Here is a 20502-nt window from a genome sequence, read left to right as displayed (position 1 = left end):
CCGACAAGCAATGCCTTTAAGGGAGACTTAACCCCCCCCCCCCCCCCGACAGATGGCACAGAAAGGAGAGTCAGGGGTAACCAGCAAAGCCCAGAAGCCTGGAAAATCCCCATAGTAGAGCACAGGCATCGCTATGCCTAGATCATCCCCTTCAACTTCTCCTTGAACCTCTCTAGTGATGGGGAGGCCACGCCTTTCCTGGGTATTTATTCCACTGCCTCCCTGCTCTTACATTGAAGATTTATTTTCCTGGGATCTCAACCTACTTCCTGCAAGTTCAAGCCATGGGTCCACATCCTCCTGTCTACAGCCAGAGAGCAAAGGTGCCTTCCCTCTTCTTCATGGCAGCCCTTCAAGCCTTTCTGTGTGCCTTTTCCTGGACATGCCCTGCTCCTTCAGCCTCTCCTCATATGACTGGTGGCATGTACCCCCCTGGCATGTGCCCCCGCACATAGACACATGCCCCTTGGATCCACAAGCCCCCGTGCTGCGGACCCTAGTTTGAAAACCACTGTCCCATTTCATGATCTCAGCAAGGCAGGCAGTCTGTTTCCCACCCACCGCCCCACCCAGGTAAGTCTAAGCCTTTCCTTGTAGCAAAGAGCCAAGTAGCAGCAGCAGAGAAGCCCGGGTTTGGTCCAGAATGGGAACTGCTGCTACCATATTTCCTCACACATAATACGCACAGCAATTCCCAGCTGCTGGGTTTTGGGGGTGGGAGGGTGTAACCAGGTTCTGCTCCAGGGGTGGCCAGGATGCCCCAGGAGCCCCTTCAGCCCTTGCCAACCTGGATCTCTTTGGGCACTCTCCCATTTACTTGCCTGCTTTGCCTTCATGTTATTATCCTTTGAGAAAAGGGAGGCTGCCCTAGGGCTTCCCAAGCCTGATCTTACACTCCTGAGCTCAGATGTCTTTGCTCTTGGCCTTAAGAGCTAATTACATGACTGACTGCCCCTTACACCACGCCCATACCTCGCAGGTGATCCTTCTTCCAGTTGACACACACCCCTCTTGGGCTGCAGGTTCCCAGCCCCACTCCTCGCCCCTCCTGGGCTACTGCTCCTTGGCCACCTCGGTCTCTGGCTGTAACCCCTGGTCTTTTTCCCCTCTGGACCCTGCAGTGGAGACTCTTGGGCTCTCCTGGCCTCACCAGTCTCTGGCTGTGGCCTTCCTCAGCCTATGCCCCATCTCTGGGTCCTGGCCTTGCTCCTGGACCAGTGACACGCACCCTTCCTGGGCTCAAGCTCTCTCTCTTTGGGCCCCCAGGCCTTCTATTCTGAGTTCCCAGGCCTTTCTGTCCTTCCACTGCCCTATTCCTGGGATCTGGCCTTACTCCCAGGCCTCTCCATCCTTCTTCTATCCTGTTCCTGGGGCTGTTGGGACCTCCTCCACCCCTTAGTCCCATCCACAAGCCTCCAGAGTCGCTTACCCCAGCTTACATGTTAACCAGGAGCCCTGCTGCAGCCCTGCTTCCAGGAGCTTGTCTCTTCATGGCACTCCCTGACCAGCTCAGGCCCTGGTTTATATGCCTCAATCCCAGCCTCATTCTGGTCAGATGACTCTCTAATTGGCCCCTGCCACACCTGCAGGCCTCTTCTCTGAAAGTGATGGGCACAGTAAGCTCCCTGTAAGGGGGGAACACTTATTATATATGAGAAAATATGGTAACCCAACCTTGAAGACCAAGACTTAGGGGTCTCCACTGAGCTTACCCATTTGAGATGGTGACTCAATTCCATACCACAAGCTAACTTTGTCTCTGTTCCACCCGCAGCTCCATCCTGCCCTCCCAACAGCCACTATGAAACATGCAGCAAAGGTTGTGACCTCTCGTGTGGCCATCTATACTCCCCAACTCAGTGCACAGCTGGGTGTATGGAAGGCTGCATGTGCAACGAGGGATTTCCCCTCAGTGGGAACCACTGCATAACCCTTTCCCAGTGCGGATGCCTCCACAAGGGACTTTACTACCAGGCTGGGGAGATTTTCTACCCTGAGGCTTCCTGCAAAAAGCAATGCGAGTGTCGGCCTGGGGGGGATGTTAGGTGTCAGGAACACACCTGCCGCGCCGGTGAGGACTGCCTGACAGTGGACGGCATCCGACGATGCTATCCGCTTCGATCTGCCAGCTGCCTCGCAACTGGCCTTTCCCACTACCTCTCCTTCGATGGGCTCTCCTTTGACTTCCAAGGCACCTGCACCTACACTCTAGTCAAGACCTGCACCCTCACAGGGAAGCTGATGCCCTTTGTGGTCACCCTAGAGAAGGAGATAACGGGACATGGGAAGGTCTCCGTCGCCAAGACAGTGTCTGTCGAGGTCTATGGAATTGTACTCACCCTGTTGCCTCACAGCTGGGGAAGCATCAGAGTAAGACTCTTCTTTGCTTCTATTTTCACATACCTTCCCCACTCCCTCAAAAAAAATCAGCCCTACAAAGTTGGGTTGCGCTTATCTTAAGTGAGGCAGCTGATTTCTGCACTGGGGATGGCGGGGGCAAGGTGGGGGTGGGATGGGGGGTGGGCTGGGAGGCAGGGAAGGGGCTGGGGGGAGTGGGGTGGGAGGGGCAGTGGGGGGAGTGGCGGTAGTACCAAAAACTGATCTTCACCATAAAAAGATTGTAGACCACTGGAATAGAGTCCCCAAATCCCTTTACTCTGAGCCCACCTCCCTGTGCTCACAGTGTGGGGGATGTTCTGTCCTTTCTAGGTGGACGGGGTGTCCCACAACCTTCCCGTGATGATGGCAGATGGACGCCTCCGGGCCTATCAACATGGCCTTAATGTCCTGGTGAAAACTGACTTTGGCCTGGCTGTGAGCTATGACTTCCTGTACCGTGTGGGTGTCACTGTCTCAGGAGGCTACCGGGGCCATGTGTGTGGCCTGTGTGGGAACTACAATGGACGTCAGGACGATGAGTTCCTGCTCCCCAATGGCACGATGGCCCCTAACACACCCATGTTTGGTGCCTTCTGGAAGGGTCCCATGTCAGAGCCCTCATGTGAAGCCGGCATGCAAGCCCCAGTGTGCAAGGAAACAGAGCAGAAAACCTCTTCCTGTGAACTTATCACAGCCTCCAATGGCCCCTTTGCCTCCTGCCACAGTGTGATCAGGCCTAGTGCCTACCTCAGCCACTGCATCCATGACCTCTGCCTCAGCGACAGAGACCCCCAGGTCCTGTGTCAGAGCATCCACAGCTACATGATAGCCTGCCAGAGTGCTAGGGTCCCCATCGAAGAGTGGAGAAATGAGTCCTTTTGCCGTAAGTGCCCTGATACTGATGGACCATGGGCGGGGGTGTGTTGGGAAGCCAGCATTTCTTGGACTTTCATTTGAGACCCTTGGGTTTCTTCAGATATTTTTTGATGGAAACCCTCCTTCCCATACTGTCCCGGTCTTCTTCTTGTCCTGTTCTCTCTTTCATATTAATGTTAAGAGCAGGTGAAGCAAAGATCTGTAGTTAAAGTAGAGCTGGGGCTGGTAGAATTGGGTCTAGACAACCTCTTGAGGTCCCTTCAGGCAGTTTTCCTCCAATCCTACATCCATGGCGTAAGACTTAAAGACAATTTCTCTTTCTCTTTTAGCCCTGAGCTGTCCAGCCAACAGCCACTACCAAATCTGTTCCAGCCTTTGCAGCACCAGTTGTGCCAGCCTCACCAGTGACCTCCAGTGCCCAGACATCTGTGCCGAGGGCTGCCAGTGTGATGATGGCTTCTTCTTTGATGGCCAAGGTTGTGTGGCTGCAAGGAGCTGTGGGTGCTTCCAGAATGGTATCTATTACAAGGTATGGGTCCTGGCTGTGCCATCTGGGTCTGAAGTCACCTCATCCAACATCATGCATTAACCAGGATCACAGGGTGTGTAATACTGGGTCGGGGTGTTAAAATCATAGATAAGTGGGGCTGAAAGGGACCTCCAGAGGTCACATCTAGTTCAACTCCCTACCTGAGGCAGGATCAGCCCTGTCCAAACCATCCCAGACGTATCCATTTTCCAAAAACTTAGCAAAAGTACACAATCACATCTATGGGTCCAGAAATTTGGCATTAGGGGAGGAGCAATTAATACTGCCACCATTGCCCTGCTATGAAATTTGTGGACCCCCAAAGAGCCCTGTGGGCTGGATGTGAGGATACCTGAAGTCTATGAAGACTGGTACTCTGAGGAATCACAGAGAAGTGGGGCTGGAAGGGACCTCCAGAGGTCACATCTAGTCCAGCCCCTGCCTGAGGCAGGATCAACCCCATCCAAACCATCTCAGACAAAATCCACTGTCCAGCCTCTTAACCAAACTATGCAGTCACCCCTAACATGACACCAGACATCACACCCAAATCTGCCTCAGGGAAAGCAGGAGAACTGCGGTGGCCAATGTCCTGCTGTTATAAAAGATTGTTGATATATGCTCAGGAGACCACAGGTAGAGGCACTGCCCCTACTACAGAGGAAGGCAACCCCTGCCCCCCTTCCCCACCTCCAGTCTGTATCAGTCTGACCAGGGGGCAAAAATTCCTTCCTGACCCCAAATCTGGCATCAGTCTGACCCTGAGCAGAGGAGCACGGCCCTCTATCCAGGACCCTCTGGGGTTGGTCCCAGAAGGAGCATTGGTACAGCCCAGTCACAGCCTGGGCTGCAGCCAACAGCCAATGCCTCTGAGGAATGCATCTGGGCTGAGGTCCCAGCTCTGTAGTACCCACCAGGCAATGGGCCAAAACCAACAGCACAGGAAGATCTACTGCTAGCTGGAGACTTAACTTCTTATCCAAACCCACCAGCCAATAAAAGTCCACCCCAGAAGCTCTACTGAGGGACATGTCCCATGACTGAGCTTCCCATTAGGCTGTCTGTCCTTCCCCCAAGCCTCATCGCATGCTCACAGCTCAACTCCAACCCAGATATGCAAGAAGTCCTCCAGCAGTTATCCCATAAGTCCCTGGGTCTGATTTTCCAGCCCATCAGAACCTCACTTCCCTTCTCTACTCCACCACCAGCAATCCTACAAGTCCCCAGGTCTGATTTCCAACCAGCCAGTATCTCACTTCCCTTCTCTACTGCCCCTAATTAGAGCCAAGTGCAGAAGAAGAGACAAGTAGCAGGCTAACTTATTCCTAGATGGGATCCATTCCAGGAAGAGAAAGCTTCCTTTAGCTGGGCCCTTCTAGGACGCAGTCTCCTACCACTTGTCTCTCTTTTTGTCAATGCTTAGTTGCACCTCATGCTTGCTTTAGGACTTGAATGCCTTTCTCCAATCCTGGGGACACTGAGGCACATAACAGGGCACCCAAGGAAGCTACCAGAGTCAGTAGAAGGTCAGAGGCTGGAAGCTAGGGGCCATTCCCCATTCTCACAGCTCACTGCGTTGTTTTGCTCAGCTGTTCAAAGCAACCAGCTTTATAACATGGTGGACTTTGAGGCCCATGTCCCCAAATGGCTTAGGGCAGAAATTACCATATTCTCTCATATACTACATGAGACCATTGTCTCTTGGGGTAACAAGGAACAATGGTCACAAAATGACAGAGAGCATATTTAGGCTAGATATCAGGGAAAACTTCTTCCTGGTAAGGGTGGCCAGAAGCTGGAACGGGCTTCCAAGGGAGTGATGCTCTCCCCTACCTGGGGGTCTTTAAGAGAAGGTTGGATAGACATGGCTGGGATCGCGTGACTCCAGCACTCTTCCCTGACTATGCAGGGGGTCGGACTCGATGATCTGTTGAGGCCCCTTCCGACCCTAGCATCTGTGAATCTATTTAGAAACATGCTCTTGGCGGGTTTTTGTGGGGTGGTCCAGCCACTCTGAGAGACATTGGATGATGGCTGCAGCCCAGGCTGGGGGTGAGGACTGGGTCATGCCAATGCTTCAGCTGAAACACAAACCCTGAGGATCCTGGCTAGAAGGTCTTGCCCCTCCGCTCAAGGTCAGCCTGATGATCATAATATTTGGGGTCAGGAAAGACTTTTAACCCCCTGGTCAGATTGGTATGGATGGGACAGCAGGGAGGGGGTTTGCCTTCCTCCGTAGCAGGAGGCACAGTCTCTACCTGGCATCTCTTGAGCATATATTTTACATCAGCAGGATGGTGGCCACTGTTGTTCCCTGGCTTCCCCTATGACAGATTCGGGTGTGATGTCTGGTGTTGCATCAGGATTGATGGTAGTTTTATGAAGAGATTAGATGCTGGCTGTGTCTGGGATGGTTTGGACAGGGCTGATCCTGCCTCAGACAGGGGGTTGGCTTACATGTGACCTCTGGAGGTCCCCTCGAGCCCTACCTCTCTATGATTTTTGCCAGTCACCGCCAGCTGCAGACAGCAGCTCCCTCACCCTGAGCCAACTCAATCACTGCTTCCGGCACCAGCTGCAATGTTAAATCTCTCACAGCCGCTCAGGAACTTGTAGCAGCTTTTGGATTCACAGTCATGAGAGGGTTAAGCCTGGACTTCCCCCCCCCCACCCCCCTGCTTGCTGGCCCAGTTAAAAGGCCATTAGAGCACAGCATCTGCATGCTTCTATTCCTCCATGCTGCTTCAGTGAAGAAAAATCAACCTGTCTGCGAAGACACGTACCGCAGTTTTAAGGGGCTTATTTTATGGGGAACAGTGCATGTGGTTAATACAGTATTTTAAACATCTCTTTCCCATTCCCATGGTTTTCTTTCCCCCATCCACCCCATGTCTCAGCCCAATGAGAAGCTCCTGAGGAACAAGTGTAAGGAAATCTGCACGTGCGTTCCCACCCGAGGGGTCACATGTGAGGCCCCCGGCTGCCCTGAAGGAGAGACCTGTGGGATCAAGAATGGCCTTCAGAGCTGCATTGGCAAAGGTAAAGGGTGGTGGTGCCTGCAAACCTTAGAGACCAAGACTTATTCCTGGTGGAATTCAGGTGACAGCTGGCTAAGAACTTTGCTGACTTTCAGCCCCTTTTTGGTGATTGAGATCAGCTGAGATAGCGCGATGCCCCCTGAAGAGAAGGCCTCCATCCACAAACTGGGACAAAGGGAGCTTATGTTGCCAGACAGGGCCCTGGGGTAAAGGGAGAGCACACTTTCCTCTTCTCAAAAGAGTCACTTTATTGGAAAGCTGAACATAAGTTTAACTAGTAGTTAGATCAAATGCAAAACCAGACCCAGACCCAGACCCATGCCAGGAACTCTGAGCTCTTGCTCAGGTCTCCCGAAAGCACAGGTCCATGATTCCCCATTTCCCCCAAGGTTTGCAATAATTTTACACATGCACGCACGTGCACGCACGCACACACACACACACACACACACACTGATAACCATTCAGCTGCTTCAGGGGTAGCTGCATGGATTGACTTGAGATCACCGTTAAATGCTCGAACAGGGCAATCATTCACAATGTGTTGCACCATCTGAAAAATCTCACCACAGTCGCAACCCAGACTCTCTTTGATTCTCCATTTATAGAGTAGGTGTTGACATTTTCCATGATGTCTCTGGATGCAGTTCTGGGAAGACCAAATCTTTCTCAGTGGGTCATATCCTGGCTGGGAGATTGTAGGGTTGCTGACAATGTATTTCTGTGCCAGATGGGTATTTGCTCATGCTTCTCTTCATTGATCTTTGATGATCGAATGCCCATAAAGGGCCTCCTGATCAGGATTCCAATGCCAGAGATGCACACACTGATATAATATGACATGATATGATATATGATATGATATCGTGTGTATGCACACACACATATCATATCATGTCATGTCATGTTGCATTATGTTGCGTTGCATTGCATTGCATTGTGTTATGCTGCTTTCATAGATTCATAGATTCATAGATGTTAGGGTCGGAAGGGACCTCAATAGATCATCAAGTCCGACCCCCTGCATAAGCAGGAAAGAGTGCTGGGTCTAGATGACCCCAGCTAGATACTCGTCTAACCTCCTCTTGAAGACCCCCAGGGTAGGGGAGAGCACCACCTCCCTTGGGAGCCCGTTCCAGACCTTGGCCACTCGAACTGTGAAGAAGTTCTTCCTAATGTCCAATTTAAATCTGCTCTCTGCTAGCTTGTGGCCATTATTTCTTGTAACCCCCGGGGGCGCCTTGGTGAATAAATCCTCACCTATTCCCTTCTGTGCCCCTGTGATGAACTTATAGGCAGCCACAAGGTCACCTCTCAACCTTCTCTTGCGGAGGCTGAAAAGGTCCAGTTTCTCTAGTCTCTCCTCGTAGGACTTGGTCTGCAGGCCCTTGACCATACGAGTTGTCCTTCTCTGGACCCTCTCCAGGTTATCCTCATCCTTCTTGAAGTGTGGCGCCCAGAATTGCACGCAGTACTCCAACTGCGGTCTGACCAACGCCCTATAGAGGGGAAGTATCACCTCCCTGGACCTATTTGTCATGCATCTGCTGATGCACGATAAAGTGCCATTGGCTTTTCTGATGGCTTCGTCACACTGCCGGCTCATGTTCATCTTGGAGTCCACTAGGACTCCAAGATCCCTTTCCACCTCTGTGCCACCCAGCAGGTCATTCCCTAGGCTGTAGGTGTGCTGGACATTTTTCCTCCCTAGGTGCAGCACTTTGCATTTCTCCTTGTTGAACTGCATTCTGTTGTTTTCTGCCCACTTGTCCAACCTGTCCAGGTCTGCCTGCAGCTGTTCCCTGCCCTCCGGCGTGTCCACTTCTCCCCATAGCTTTGTGTCATCTGCAAACTTGGACAGAGTACATTTCACTCCCTCGTCCAAGTCGCTGATGAAGACATTAAAGAGTATCGGTCCAAGGACCAAAACCTGCGGGACCCCACTGCCCACACCCTTCCAGGTCGAGACCGACCCATCCACCATGACTCTTTGGGTGCGGCCCTCTAGCCAATTCGCCACCCACCGGACTGTGCAGTCATCCACATCACAGCCTCTTAACTTGTTCACCAGTATGGGGTGGGATACCGTATCGAAGGCCTTCCTGAAGTCTAAGTATACGACATCCACCCCTCCTCCTGTGTCCAGGCGTTTCGTAACCTGGTCATAGAAAGAGACTAGGTTGGTCAGGCACGATCTGCCTGCCACGAACCTGTGCTGGTTTCCCCTCAGCATAATTTGCCCTGCCGGGCTCTCACAAATGTGAGCCTTGATAATTTTTTCAAAGACTTTACCAAGGATGGAGGTGAGACTGACCGGCCTATAGTTTCCCGGGTCCTCCTTCCTCCCCTTTTTGAAAATGGGGACCACGTTAGCCCTTTTCCAGTCCTCCGGGACTTGGCCCGTGCGCCACGAGCATTCGAATATTCCCGCCAGTGGCTCTGCAATGATGTCGGCCAGTGCCTTCAGCACCCTCGGATGGAGCCCATCCGGGCCTGCCGACTTAAAGGCATCCAGTTCTTCCAAGTGACTCTGCACCACCTCAGGATCTACGTATGGTAGTCTGGTGCCTTGCTGCTGCCTCTCTACAGCCCCAGTGAGAGACTTGTCGTGCCCCTCGCTTAGGAACACTGAGGCAAAGAACTCGTTGAGGAGTTCAGCCTTGTCCCCCCTGTCCGTCACCAATTGTTTCTGCCCATTTAGCAGCGGTCCTATTCCTCCCTGGGCCTTCCTTTTACTCCCAATATATCTAAAAAACAATTTCTTGTTGTCCTTTACTTGGGTTGCCATCCTCAGCTCCATGGTAGCTTTGGCCCGCCTAACTGCCTCCCTACAAGCGCGAGCAGAGGAGGTATATTCATCTTTAGTGCTCTCACCCTGTTTCCACTTTTTATGTGCTCCCCTTTTGGCCCTTAGGCTGCCCTGAATTTCTCTGGTCAGCCATGGAAGCCTCCTGGCCCCTTTCCCTCTTCTGCCTTGCTCGGGGATCGTCTTGCTTTGTGCCTGAAGGATCGTTTCCTTTAAGCACAGCCACCCTTCTTGGGCTCCCATCCCTTCAAAACTCCTACTCTGCAGTGCTTCCTTGACTAATCGCCTGAGTGCATTGAGATCAGCTTTCCTGAAGTCTAGCACTTTCACCCTACTAGTTACCTTACCCACTCGCCATCTTATGTTGAATTCTATTATAAGGTGATCACTGTCTCCCAAATGGCTACTGATCTGGAGGTCCCCTATCATGTCATCCCCTATTGCCAATACCAGATCCAGTATGGCATTCCCCCTAGCGGGACTATATAGCGTTATATAGTGCTATGTTGTGTTGTGTTGTATTATGCTGCATTGGGTTGTGCTGCATTATGTTATATTGTGTTGCATTGCATTGTGTTGCATTGCATTGCATTGCATTGCATATTGTGGTATGTGTGTGTATATATATGTGTGTCTGTGTGTGTAGATATACATACAATTATATTATATTATATTATATTATATTATATTATATTATATTATATTATGTGTGTGCATATATGTGTGTACATGTGTTTGTAGACGCACACTTTCATGTCATGTCACGTCATATCATGTCATATTATGTCAAATATAATATAATTACATAGCTTAGAAAATGATAATTGGCAGTCATATCTAGTCCCAAACCCTGCTCCAAGCAGGGCCAGCCCCAGCTAGATTATACCAACCAAGGCTTTTTCTAGCCAGGTTTTCAAAACATCCAAGGATGGAGATCCCACCACCACTCTTGGCAGCCTGTTCCAGTGTTTTACTACCCTTCTCATAAAAAAGTTTTTCCTAATATCCAACCTCAACTTTCCTTGCTGCAGCTTGAGCCCGTTGCTCCTTGTTCTGCCATCTGCCACCACTAAGAACAATCCAGCTTCATCCTCTTTGCAACCGCCCTTCAGGAAGCTGAAGGCTGCTATTCAATCCCCGCTCAGTCTCATCTTTTCCAGACTAAATAAACCCAGGGATGATCTAGTCCCCCTGTGCAGGGGTTGGACTAGATGTGCCCTCTGGAGGGCCCAGCCAGTGCAACTTCTCTATGATTCTATGGTTTTAGTGCAAAATTGTAAGTATTATGGAGAAGCCAATAGCAAGCTATTAAAGTGGCCCAAAGCCAGCATGCCCAAGACTGGGGCAAAATTCCTTATTGTTCCTCTACCACCCACCAGCCACTGATTCCCCAGTTCAGGTACTAAAGTTCAGTTCCTCCTAGTGTTGATGCAACTCATCTTTCTCTTTTCCAATCCCTCTGAAGACCTGAGATGCCGGGAAAAGGAGAGCTACAAGTCTGAGGATGGCCACGCAAAATGTGTTCCTGACTACATGAGAACATGCCGGGCCTGGGGCAACTCACACTTCTACACCTTAGATGGCCTGGACTTTGCTTTCCAAGGCACCTGTACCTATACCCTTGTGAAGTCCTGTGGCAGTGATGCTGGGCTGGTGCCCTTTGCTGTGGAGGAGAAGAATGACAATCGTGGCTGCCCAGCTACCTCCTCTGTGAGGTTCACCAACATCCATGTCTACGGTCACAACATCTCCATCCACAAGGGAGAGGTTGGCAAGATCCGGGTGAGTTTATTGGCCTCCATCCAGTGTTGGGTTGTCTTCCAGGATGGCTCAGCACAATGCCTTCTGGCCATCTTAATAACTGTCAGAGAAGCTTATGCCTTATTATTTCAGATTCTGTTCACACTCAGGCAGACACCAATCATACCAGGGGCACATTTGGAAGTCTTTCCCCACATTCTTAAAGGCCAGAAACTTAATTAAAAAAAAAAAAAAAAGCTTAGATTCTAAATTTGTCACACAGACTATAAAATAGATAAGAAGAATGTGTATTTGCCACTGTTGATATAGGTAAAGATCAGTAGATGAATGGATGTAGATGGATAGAGTTACTGTAGATGTAGCAGATATAGTTTGGTTGATATAGTTAAGTAGAGTGGATGGACAAAGGTCAAATTAAGTAGAGTGGATGGATGGATGGATGGATGGATGACTATATACTGTAGGGTGGTCAGGTAATAGAATAGTAGGGTTGAGAAAGACCTTGAGGATCATGTGATCCAACCCCTTTGACAGCTGCAGGGATGGTGCTCCTAGAGATAGGTAGATAATATGGATAGAATTATGGGTGAATGCTTAGGAAGGTAGATGGGTCTATGGTTAGATGTTAGATGTAATAAGTCTTATAGCTAGGTAGAGATGGGTGGATATAGATAGATGGTTGGCCAAATATTTTAGAAGGGAAGGTGATATAGATAGATAGTGTGCCTAGAAAGAAGGGTGGGTCTCTAGGAAGGTAGATGGGTCTATGGATGGAAGGTTAGATGTCAGTGGTGGCATAACTAGTTAGGGATGGATGGATGGATGGATGGATGGATGGACGGGTTGGTGGATGGATGGATGGAAAAGCAGCTACAATGATTAAGGATTAGGTTACCTCCCATATCCTTGGGCACAACCAAGCACCAGCCCAAAGGCCTGAAGAAGCCATGTCTATGGTAAGAACAAGAGCATATGAAAGGGCACTAACCAGCCTGTCTTGTCTCCCTCTTTGTCTTTCCTCCAGCTGAATGGAGTGGTCACCAATCTCCCCATAACACTGGAAGGTGGTGAGATCAGAATGTACCAGAGCAGCTTTCGTGCTGTCCTGAGGACAGCTTTTGGCCTACAGGTAGCTTATGACTGGAACTGGCTTTTGGAGGTCACTGTACCCAGCAGCTACTATGGGGCCACATGTGGCCTCTGTGGGAACTTCAACCAAGACCCCAATGATGACTTGACATTGCTTGATGGCTCAGTGGTCCCTTCCATCATCAGCTGGGCAGGTAGTTGGAAAGTCTACCTCCTGGAGTCTTCCTGTTCAGATTCCTGTGAAGAGCATCCCTTGATCTGCAGCAAAGAGCAGTGGCAGCAATATGAAGGCAATGATCACTGCGGGTTTCTCCAAGCACCCAAAGGCCCCTTCCAAGACTGCCACTCCACAGTGAACCCCAGTGACTTCATCAATACCTGCGCCTCTGATGCATGTCGGGACGGGGGGACAAAGACCAGTCTGTGCCAGGCACTGGAAGTCTATGCAGCCACCTGTAAGGACCATGGGATCACTGTCCATGCCTGGAGGGAGCCATCAGGCTGTGGTGAGCTCTGCAATTGCTGTGGATGGGGGATATTAGAGCAGGGTAGCAGATGGATTTGTAAATGGCATCATTAAATCCTCTGGATAGGAAGGTGATATGTGTAGGTAGTGTGGATTGATAAACAAGGGGGGTGGGCAGTGGGATTGGATGTAGACATTAAAGGGTGGGTAGGAAAATATGGTAGATGAGTAAATAAATGTAAATAGATGGATGGATGGAAGTATAGAGAGGTAAGTGGATGAGTGACTGTGTGGATAAATGGGTGAATGGATGGACATGTAGGCAAGTGGGTGGATGGATGGATGGATGTGTAGGTAATCAGATGGATGGAGAGATGGAGAGACAGATGGATGGGTGTGTAGATAAGTGAATGGATGGATGAATAGATGGATGGATATATAGGTAAGAGGATGGATGGATGTGTAGGTAAGCAGATGGCAAGATGGAAAGATAGATGGACAGATGGACAGATGGACATGTAGGCAAGTGGGCGGATGGATGGATGAATGGATGGATGGATGTGTAGGTAAGCAGGTGGATGGACAGATGGATGGGTGGATGGAATCAATGGCAGCTGTGGGGGTGGGGGGTGGGGGGTGGTTGCCTTCCTCTATAGTGGGTGGTATGGCCTCTTCTTGGGATCTCTCAGTCCCCTGTCTTTACCTGGGGCAGCCCTGGGGGCTCTTGGTCCAATGGGCCTTGTCGTATGTGATGGAGTTGATTGTGTAGTTTTAATGATAGGTCAGATAAGCGCATGTCTGGGATGGTTTAGGCAGGGGGTTAGAGTAGATGTGAACTCCAGAGGTCCCCTCCAGCCGCACTTCTCTATGATTCTATATGTGGCTGAATGCATTCCTGCTTTTCCACCATTAAGCCAATGAAGCAGTCCCGGGACAACTATTCCTCTGAACTTGGCAATGTCCCAGGATGACCCATTAGTGTTTCTTATCCCTCAATCCTTTTTAGGGTTTGTCCTGGGACAACGGACATCTATATCCAAATGATCACACTTTTTTCTGGGAGAAAAAAGATTTCATCATAGGGAAATCTGATGTCTCTTTGTAGCCTGTACATTCTCCCTGCCCCACCTCTGATCATAGAAAATTAAGGTTGGAAGGGACCTCAGGAGGTCATCCTGATCCCAGGTGTCTCCTGACCTGTGCAATTTGGCTGTGTGTGTGTGTGTATGTGTGTGTGTGTGTGTGTGTGTGTGTGTAACAGGCAAGGACCCACTGTGATGCCCCGGTGGTCACCCTGCTCCTGTTGTGTCCTTGCTCCTTTATGCATTCTCCCCTTCTCCTTGCTTGGCACGCTTTGATGGAAATAAGTCCTTAGAGCAGGGAGGCCACCCTTGGGATCCGTGAGTGAGATCTCATCCACTCCTGAGCTTACATTTCATTACTCAGTGCCTCAAGAGCTTATGTCTCCAACTGCCCCTTACACCATGTCCAGGCCTCACAGATGTCACTGATTACTATCAAGCTGTCTCTCTCTGTCCACACTTGGTCACTTCACCCATCTTGGCTGCTCCTGACTGTGGCTCTGTGTCTCTGACCCTGATCCCATCTCTCCTGAGGCCCTGACTCTGCCCTTTTCTGGGTGGCAGTTCCTTGATCCTGTAGGTCTCCAGCTGTGGCCTTCCTGGCCTTCAGTCCCTCTCCCTAGACCCTGACTCCGCTTTTAAGACAGTTGAGACCCCTGGGCTCCTGGGCCCTGTGTGTGCCTCTTGGGCTATGAGTCCCCAACTCTGCCTCTTGGCTCCTGAGGGCTATGGGTCCCTGACCCTTCTTGCTCTCATGACCATTTGGCTGTAGCTCCCACTTTTTGGCCTTGGCCCCTATCTCTCATACCCTGAGACCACTGCCCCTTGTCTCAGTCCCTAAACCACCAGTCTGCTTACCCCAGCTTAAGTGTTTGCCAGGAGCCTGGCTGCAGCCCTGCTGTTGGGGAGTTCTTCACGTCTCAGCTGCCAGGATCAACTCCTGCCCCAGCTCAGGCTCTGGGATTATATCCTGTAAGCCCAGCCCCATTTTGGACCTCATGACTCCTGATTGCTACCTGCAGGCTGCTCCATCTGCAGTCTACCTTCTCTTTAAAGTAGCAGGGCCTCCTGCTACAGTATGGCTTTGGGTTGGGGGAGGGGGATAATTGGAGAAATTTAACCTTCCTCTTGTAGTTGGGAAATATTGTGGGTGCTGGTGACATGGGAGAATTCATGCATCATTTTCACAACCTCCTAGTTCCTTGCACTGGTTGTAAGTCTCCCTCTCTCTGGTCCAATCCTAGCCCTGTCCTGTCCTGAGAACAGCCACTATGAAGCCTGTGGCAATGCCTGTCCAGCCACCTGCTCTGACCCAGCTGCCCCGTCCTCCTGCTGGGAGCCCTGTGAGGAGTCATGCCAGTGTGACCCTGGATACATCCTCAGTGCTGGGCGATGCATCCTTGTGGACAGCTGTGACTGCTCCTATGGTGGCCAGTTCTATGAGCCTGGGAAAATTTTCTGGACTGATGAGAACTGCCGTGCTCAGTGCATGTGTGACCCTAGCCTGGGCGTGGTGCTTTGCAAGGAAGTGAGCTGCAAGTCCAATGAGAAATGCACCCTGGTGAATGGGCACTGGGGCTGTCATGCCTCCAGCTACTCTACTTGCATGGCAACCGGAGATGCCCATTACACCACCTTCGATGGGAAGAAGTATGACATCACAGGCACCTGTACCTACCAGTTTGCAGCGCTCTGCTCCAAGGACCCTACACTTGTCCCGTTCCTCATCACGGTGCAGAACAGCCACCGGGGCCTCCGGGCCACATCCTTCATCCAGTCAGTGACCTTGGACGTCTACAACGTGACCATCACCCTGAGCTGGGAGCACCCACACAAGATACAGGTAGGGCTGGGGGGTTGCTCTAGTCACTGCAAAGTCATGATAGTATTTTTTTATAGTTTACAAAACACTAGAGGGTAAAGAGAAAGTCACTAGAGATTTATTTTTGACTCTCTCACCAGAAAAGAATGAGGGGTCACAACCATGCTTGATGGATGGATGGATGAAACTACAAGGTCATAGGTTGATAACATCAGGCAGATCTTTTTAGATTCATAGATTCATAGATTCATAGATGTTAGGGTCGGAAGGGACCTCAAGAGATCATCGAGTCCGGCCCCCTGCATAAGCAGGAAAGAGTGCTGGGTCTAGATGACCCCAGCTAGATACTCATCTAACCTCCTTTTGAAGACCCCCAGGGTAGGGGAGAGTACCACCTCCCTTGGGAGCCTGTTCCAGACCCTGGCCACTCGAACTGTGAAGAAGTTCTTCCTAATGTCCAATCTAAATCTGCTCTCTGCTAGCTTGTGGCCATTGTTTCTTGTAACCCCCGGGGGCGCCTTGGTGAATAAATCCTCACCAATTCCCTTCTGTGCCCCCGTGATGAACTTAAAGGCAGCCACAAGGTCGCCTCTCAACCTTCTCTTGCGGAGGCTGAAAAGGTCCAGTTTCTCAAGTCTCTCCTCATAGGGCTTGGTCTGCAGGCCCTTAACCATACGAGTAGCCCTTCTCTGGACCTTCTCCAGGTTATCCGCATCCTTCTTGAAGTGTGGTGCCCAGAATTGCACGCAGTACTCCAACTGCGGTCTGACCAGCGCCCGATAGAGGGGAAGTATCACCTCCTTGGACCTATTCGTCATGCATCTGCTGATGCATGATAACGTGCCATTGGCTTTTCTGATGGCTTCGTCACACTGCCGGCTCATGTTCATCTTGGAGTCCACTAGGACTCCAAGATCCCTTTCCACCTCTGTGCCACCCAGCAGGTCATTCCCTAGGCTGTAGATGTGCTGGACATTTTTCCTCCCTAGGTGCAGCACTTTGCATTTCTCCTTGTTGAACTGCATCCTGTTGTTTTCTGCCCACTTGTGCAACCTATCCAGGTCTGCCTGCAGCTGTTCCCTGCCCTCCGGCGTGTCCACTTCTCCCCATAGCTTTGTGTCATCTGCAAACTTGGACAGAGTACACTTCACTCCCTCGTCCAAGTCGCTGATGAAGACATTAAAGAGTATCGGTCCAAGGACCGAGCCCTGCGGGACCCCACTGCCCATACCCTTCCAGGTTGACACCGACCCATCCACCACGACTCTTTGGGTGCGACCCTCTAGCCAATTTGCCACCCACCGGACTGTGCAGTCATCCAAGTCACAGCCTCTTAACTTGTTCACCAGTATGGGGTGGGATACCGTATCGAAGGCCTTCCTGAAGTCTAAGTATACGACATCCACCCCTCCTCCTGTGTCCAGGTGTTTCATAACCTGGTCATAGAAAGAGACTGAATTGGTCAGGCATGATCTGCCCGCCACAAACCCGTGCTGGTTTCCCCTCAGCATAATTTGCCCTGCCGGGCTCTCACAAATGTGAGCCTTGATAATTTTTTCAAAGACTTTACCAAGGATGGAGGTGAGACTGACCGGCCTATAGTTTCCCGGGTCCTCCTTCCTCCCCTTTTTGAAAATGGGGACCACGTTAGCCCTTTTCCAGTCCTCCGGGACTTGGCCCGTGCACCATGAGCGTTCGAATATTCCCGCCAGTGGCTCTGCAATGATGTCGGCCAGTGCCTTCAGCACCCTCGGATGGAGCCCATCCGGGCCTGCCGATTTAAAGGCATCCAGTTCATCCAAATGACTCTGCACCACCTCAGGATCTACGTATGGAAGTCTGGCGCCTTGCTGCTGCCTCTCTACAACCCCAGTGAGAGACTTGTCGTGCCCCTCGCTTAGGAACACTGAGGCAAAGAACTCGTTGAGGAGTTCAGCCTTGTCCCCCCTGTCTGTCACCAATTGTTTCTGCCCATTTAGCAGCGGTCCTATTCCTCCCTGGGCCTTCCTTTTACTCCCTATATATCTAAAAAACAATTTCTTGTTGTCTTTTACTTGGGTTGCCATCCTCAGCTCCATGGTAGCTTTGGCCCGCCTAACTGCCTCCCTACAAGCACGAGCAGAGGAGGTATAATCATCTTTAGTGATCTCACCTTGTTTCCACTTTTTATGTGCTCCCCACATTTTCATTCAGTGTGGAAGGAAAGGGTAGGACTCGTGGCCACCAGATGTGGTGGAAGCTGAGAGTGTAGCCAGATCCATCAAGGGATTGGACTTGTTCTTGGAGGAAAGGGGAATCGGTAGCTTGAGCATGGGAGTAAGGGGCACAGCCTCTGAATCAGACCTTCCTGGGACTTCAATACTGGAGGCTGCAAGGGAGAAAGGAACAGGGGGACAAAGCCAGCTCAGACCTGGTTCACTCTCCCTTCCAGCCTCCACTTTCTGCTGCCATGTGGCACAGGAGACGGGCAAGACAGACCTACAATCCGAGCCCAGAGACGGCAGTTCTTGTGTTGTCCTTATGTCATGGTGAAGCTAGTTCGAAGCAAGTGGAACTGTTTCAAGCCTCATCCACTCTGGTTTGTCTCCCCTGTGTTTTTAATAGGTTGATGGAGTCCTGGTGGACCTGCCTTTTCACCACAAGGACAAACTCTCTGTTTACCTCAGTGGACGTCATGGCTTTGTCAAGACTGAGTTTGACTTGCAGGTGACCTTTGACTGGTTCAGCTCTGCCCAGGTGGTCCTGCCAAACCTTTATGCAGGTGCCACATGTGGCCTCTGTGGCAATGCCAACGGGGACCCCAGTGATGACCTCACCATGAAGGATGGAAGCTCGGCATTCAATGAAGCCCAGTTCACTGAGAGCTGGAAGTTAAGAGGGCTTCCAGGGTGCTCAGCAAGGTGCTCTGGGAGTTGTGTGGTCTGTACGGAGGCACAGAAGCTGCCCTACAAGGCAGAATATTACTGCGGGGTACTCATGGGAGAAGATGGTCCCTTCAGGCAATGTCATGAGACCATCACACTGGCTCCGTTCTTTGATCACTGCATCTTGGACACCTGCCAGTTCAAGGGGTACCATGATATTCTGTGTAACTCCATCAGCGCCTATGTGACAGCCTGCCAAGCCCAGGGCATTGCTGTCGGGCCATGGCGATCAGCTATGTTCTGTGGTGAGTGTCTCCTCTAGGGTGGGCTCAGAAGACCATCAGCAGTGCCAGATTGGGTCCTGCCCCTGACAGCAGCAGGAGTGGATGTTTTAGAGAGAGAGCATATGAACAAGATGTATCTAGAGCAGGATTGAGTTCTGAGGGCCTGGCACCACACTATTAAGGTAAGACTTGTAGCTAGAGCTAAAAACACTGCAGGGATGTGAAATAGAAGAGAGGCATCATCAGGAATGGTTAAGAGAGAGCAGAATTGCAAAGGAAAGGATAGCTTGAATAGTGGAACATCAAGATCATTAAAAAAGAGAGATGGTTGTTAACACCTGTGGGGTGAAGAGATTAGCAGGAACCAGTGAGAAGATAATGAGCCATGGAATCAAATGACTCCTTTGGCACTGCCTGAATAGAAAAGCCACTGCCACTACCAGGCAGTTGGTTTTAAATGTTGACTGGGGGAGGAATCAAAGTGGGGTATAAGTGCACCCCCTGGGTCCACCTCTGGTTGTAAACAGACTGAATACGACTTCTGCCCCAGCCCTATCACAAAGGATATGGAAAGAAAGAGTTTCCAGCCTTCTGGTGAGATGTGTATGTCTTTCTGTGCCTGAACCACCCTGTTCTCTCCCATCTTTTCTTCCAGACCTCCCCTGCCCCCCCCACTCTCACTATGAGCTCTGTGGGAACAGTTGCCCAACCACTTGCCACGGGCTCGTGTCCCTGGAGATGTGTGATGCTCCTTGCACTGAAGGGTGTTTCTGTGATGCCGGCTTCGTCCTGAGCGGGGACCGTTGCGTCCCAGCTGAGGAATGTGGCTGTGTGCACCAGGGCCGGTACTACAGCCAAGGGGCAGAGTTCTATGTTGATATATCCTGCCAGAAATGGTGCCGGTGCACAACCAACGGGGTCATTGAGTGTTCGCTGGTCAGCTGCAGCACACATGAAGAGTGCCGCCTGGAGAATGGCATCTTTGGCTGCCACCCTGTGGCCTCCGGCACATGCGTAGCACATGCTGGTACTCACTACCTGACCTTTGATGGGCAAGCCTTCAACTTCCAGGGCTCCTGTGGCTACATCATGGCTGAAGCGAAGGAAGGGGACTCCAGGCTGGAAAACTTCTCCGTGGTGATAGAGAATGATGTTTCCATTGGGGACAGCCTCCTGCCTCCAGGCAGGACTGTGGTGGTCACTGCTCATGGCCATACCATGACCATTGAGAAGGGAAAGAAGTGGAGAATTATGGTAAGTCCGTGTTGGAAGCTGGCTTCACCCTAGGAAGGGAGTCATGTGGGGTGGATGTGGGGGGCATTCATAACAGAGTGGGGCACCAGAATGGATGCAGCTATGCCTCTACTCAGGCTCAGGACCCAAGAGGGGATGGAAGGGGTTTGCTCTAGGGTCCTGGCAGCTATGGACACCACCAAATGAAAGGTGTCATATGCTCATTCAGCACGACATTTGGCCACAGCTGCAATGGGGAGCAAGTGATAGGTG

At 51.0% G+C, this 20502-nt stretch overlaps 1 protein-coding gene across 1 annotated transcript in view; it reads left to right on the top strand.

Moving 5' to 3' along the window:
• LOC106737505 (IgGFc-binding protein) overlaps positions 1–20502 on the top strand; it is a 58655-nt gene that overhangs the window by 27879 nt on the left and 10274 nt on the right. Inside the window, exons 10-18 of the mRNA XM_019499953.2 lie at positions 1775–2370; positions 2710–3262; positions 3585–3784; positions 6682–6823; positions 11094–11410; positions 12414–12984; positions 15271–15869; positions 18453–19017; positions 19652–20250. Coding sequence (XP_019355498.1) covers positions 1775–2370; positions 2710–3262; positions 3585–3784; positions 6682–6823; positions 11094–11410; positions 12414–12984; positions 15271–15869; positions 18453–19017; positions 19652–20250 — 4142 coding nt within the window. The remainder of the gene's footprint in view (positions 1–1774; positions 2371–2709; positions 3263–3584; positions 3785–6681; positions 6824–11093; positions 11411–12413; positions 12985–15270; positions 15870–18452; positions 19018–19651; positions 20251–20502) is intronic.

This window comes from Alligator mississippiensis, chromosome 15, assembly GCF_030867095.1.
Source record: "Alligator mississippiensis isolate rAllMis1 chromosome 15, rAllMis1, whole genome shotgun sequence".
Classification (NCBI taxonomy): Eukaryota; Metazoa; Chordata; order Crocodylia; family Alligatoridae; genus Alligator; species Alligator mississippiensis.
Note: the sequence above shows the minus strand (reverse complement) of the source record. Positions and strands in the feature narration are given on the sequence as shown.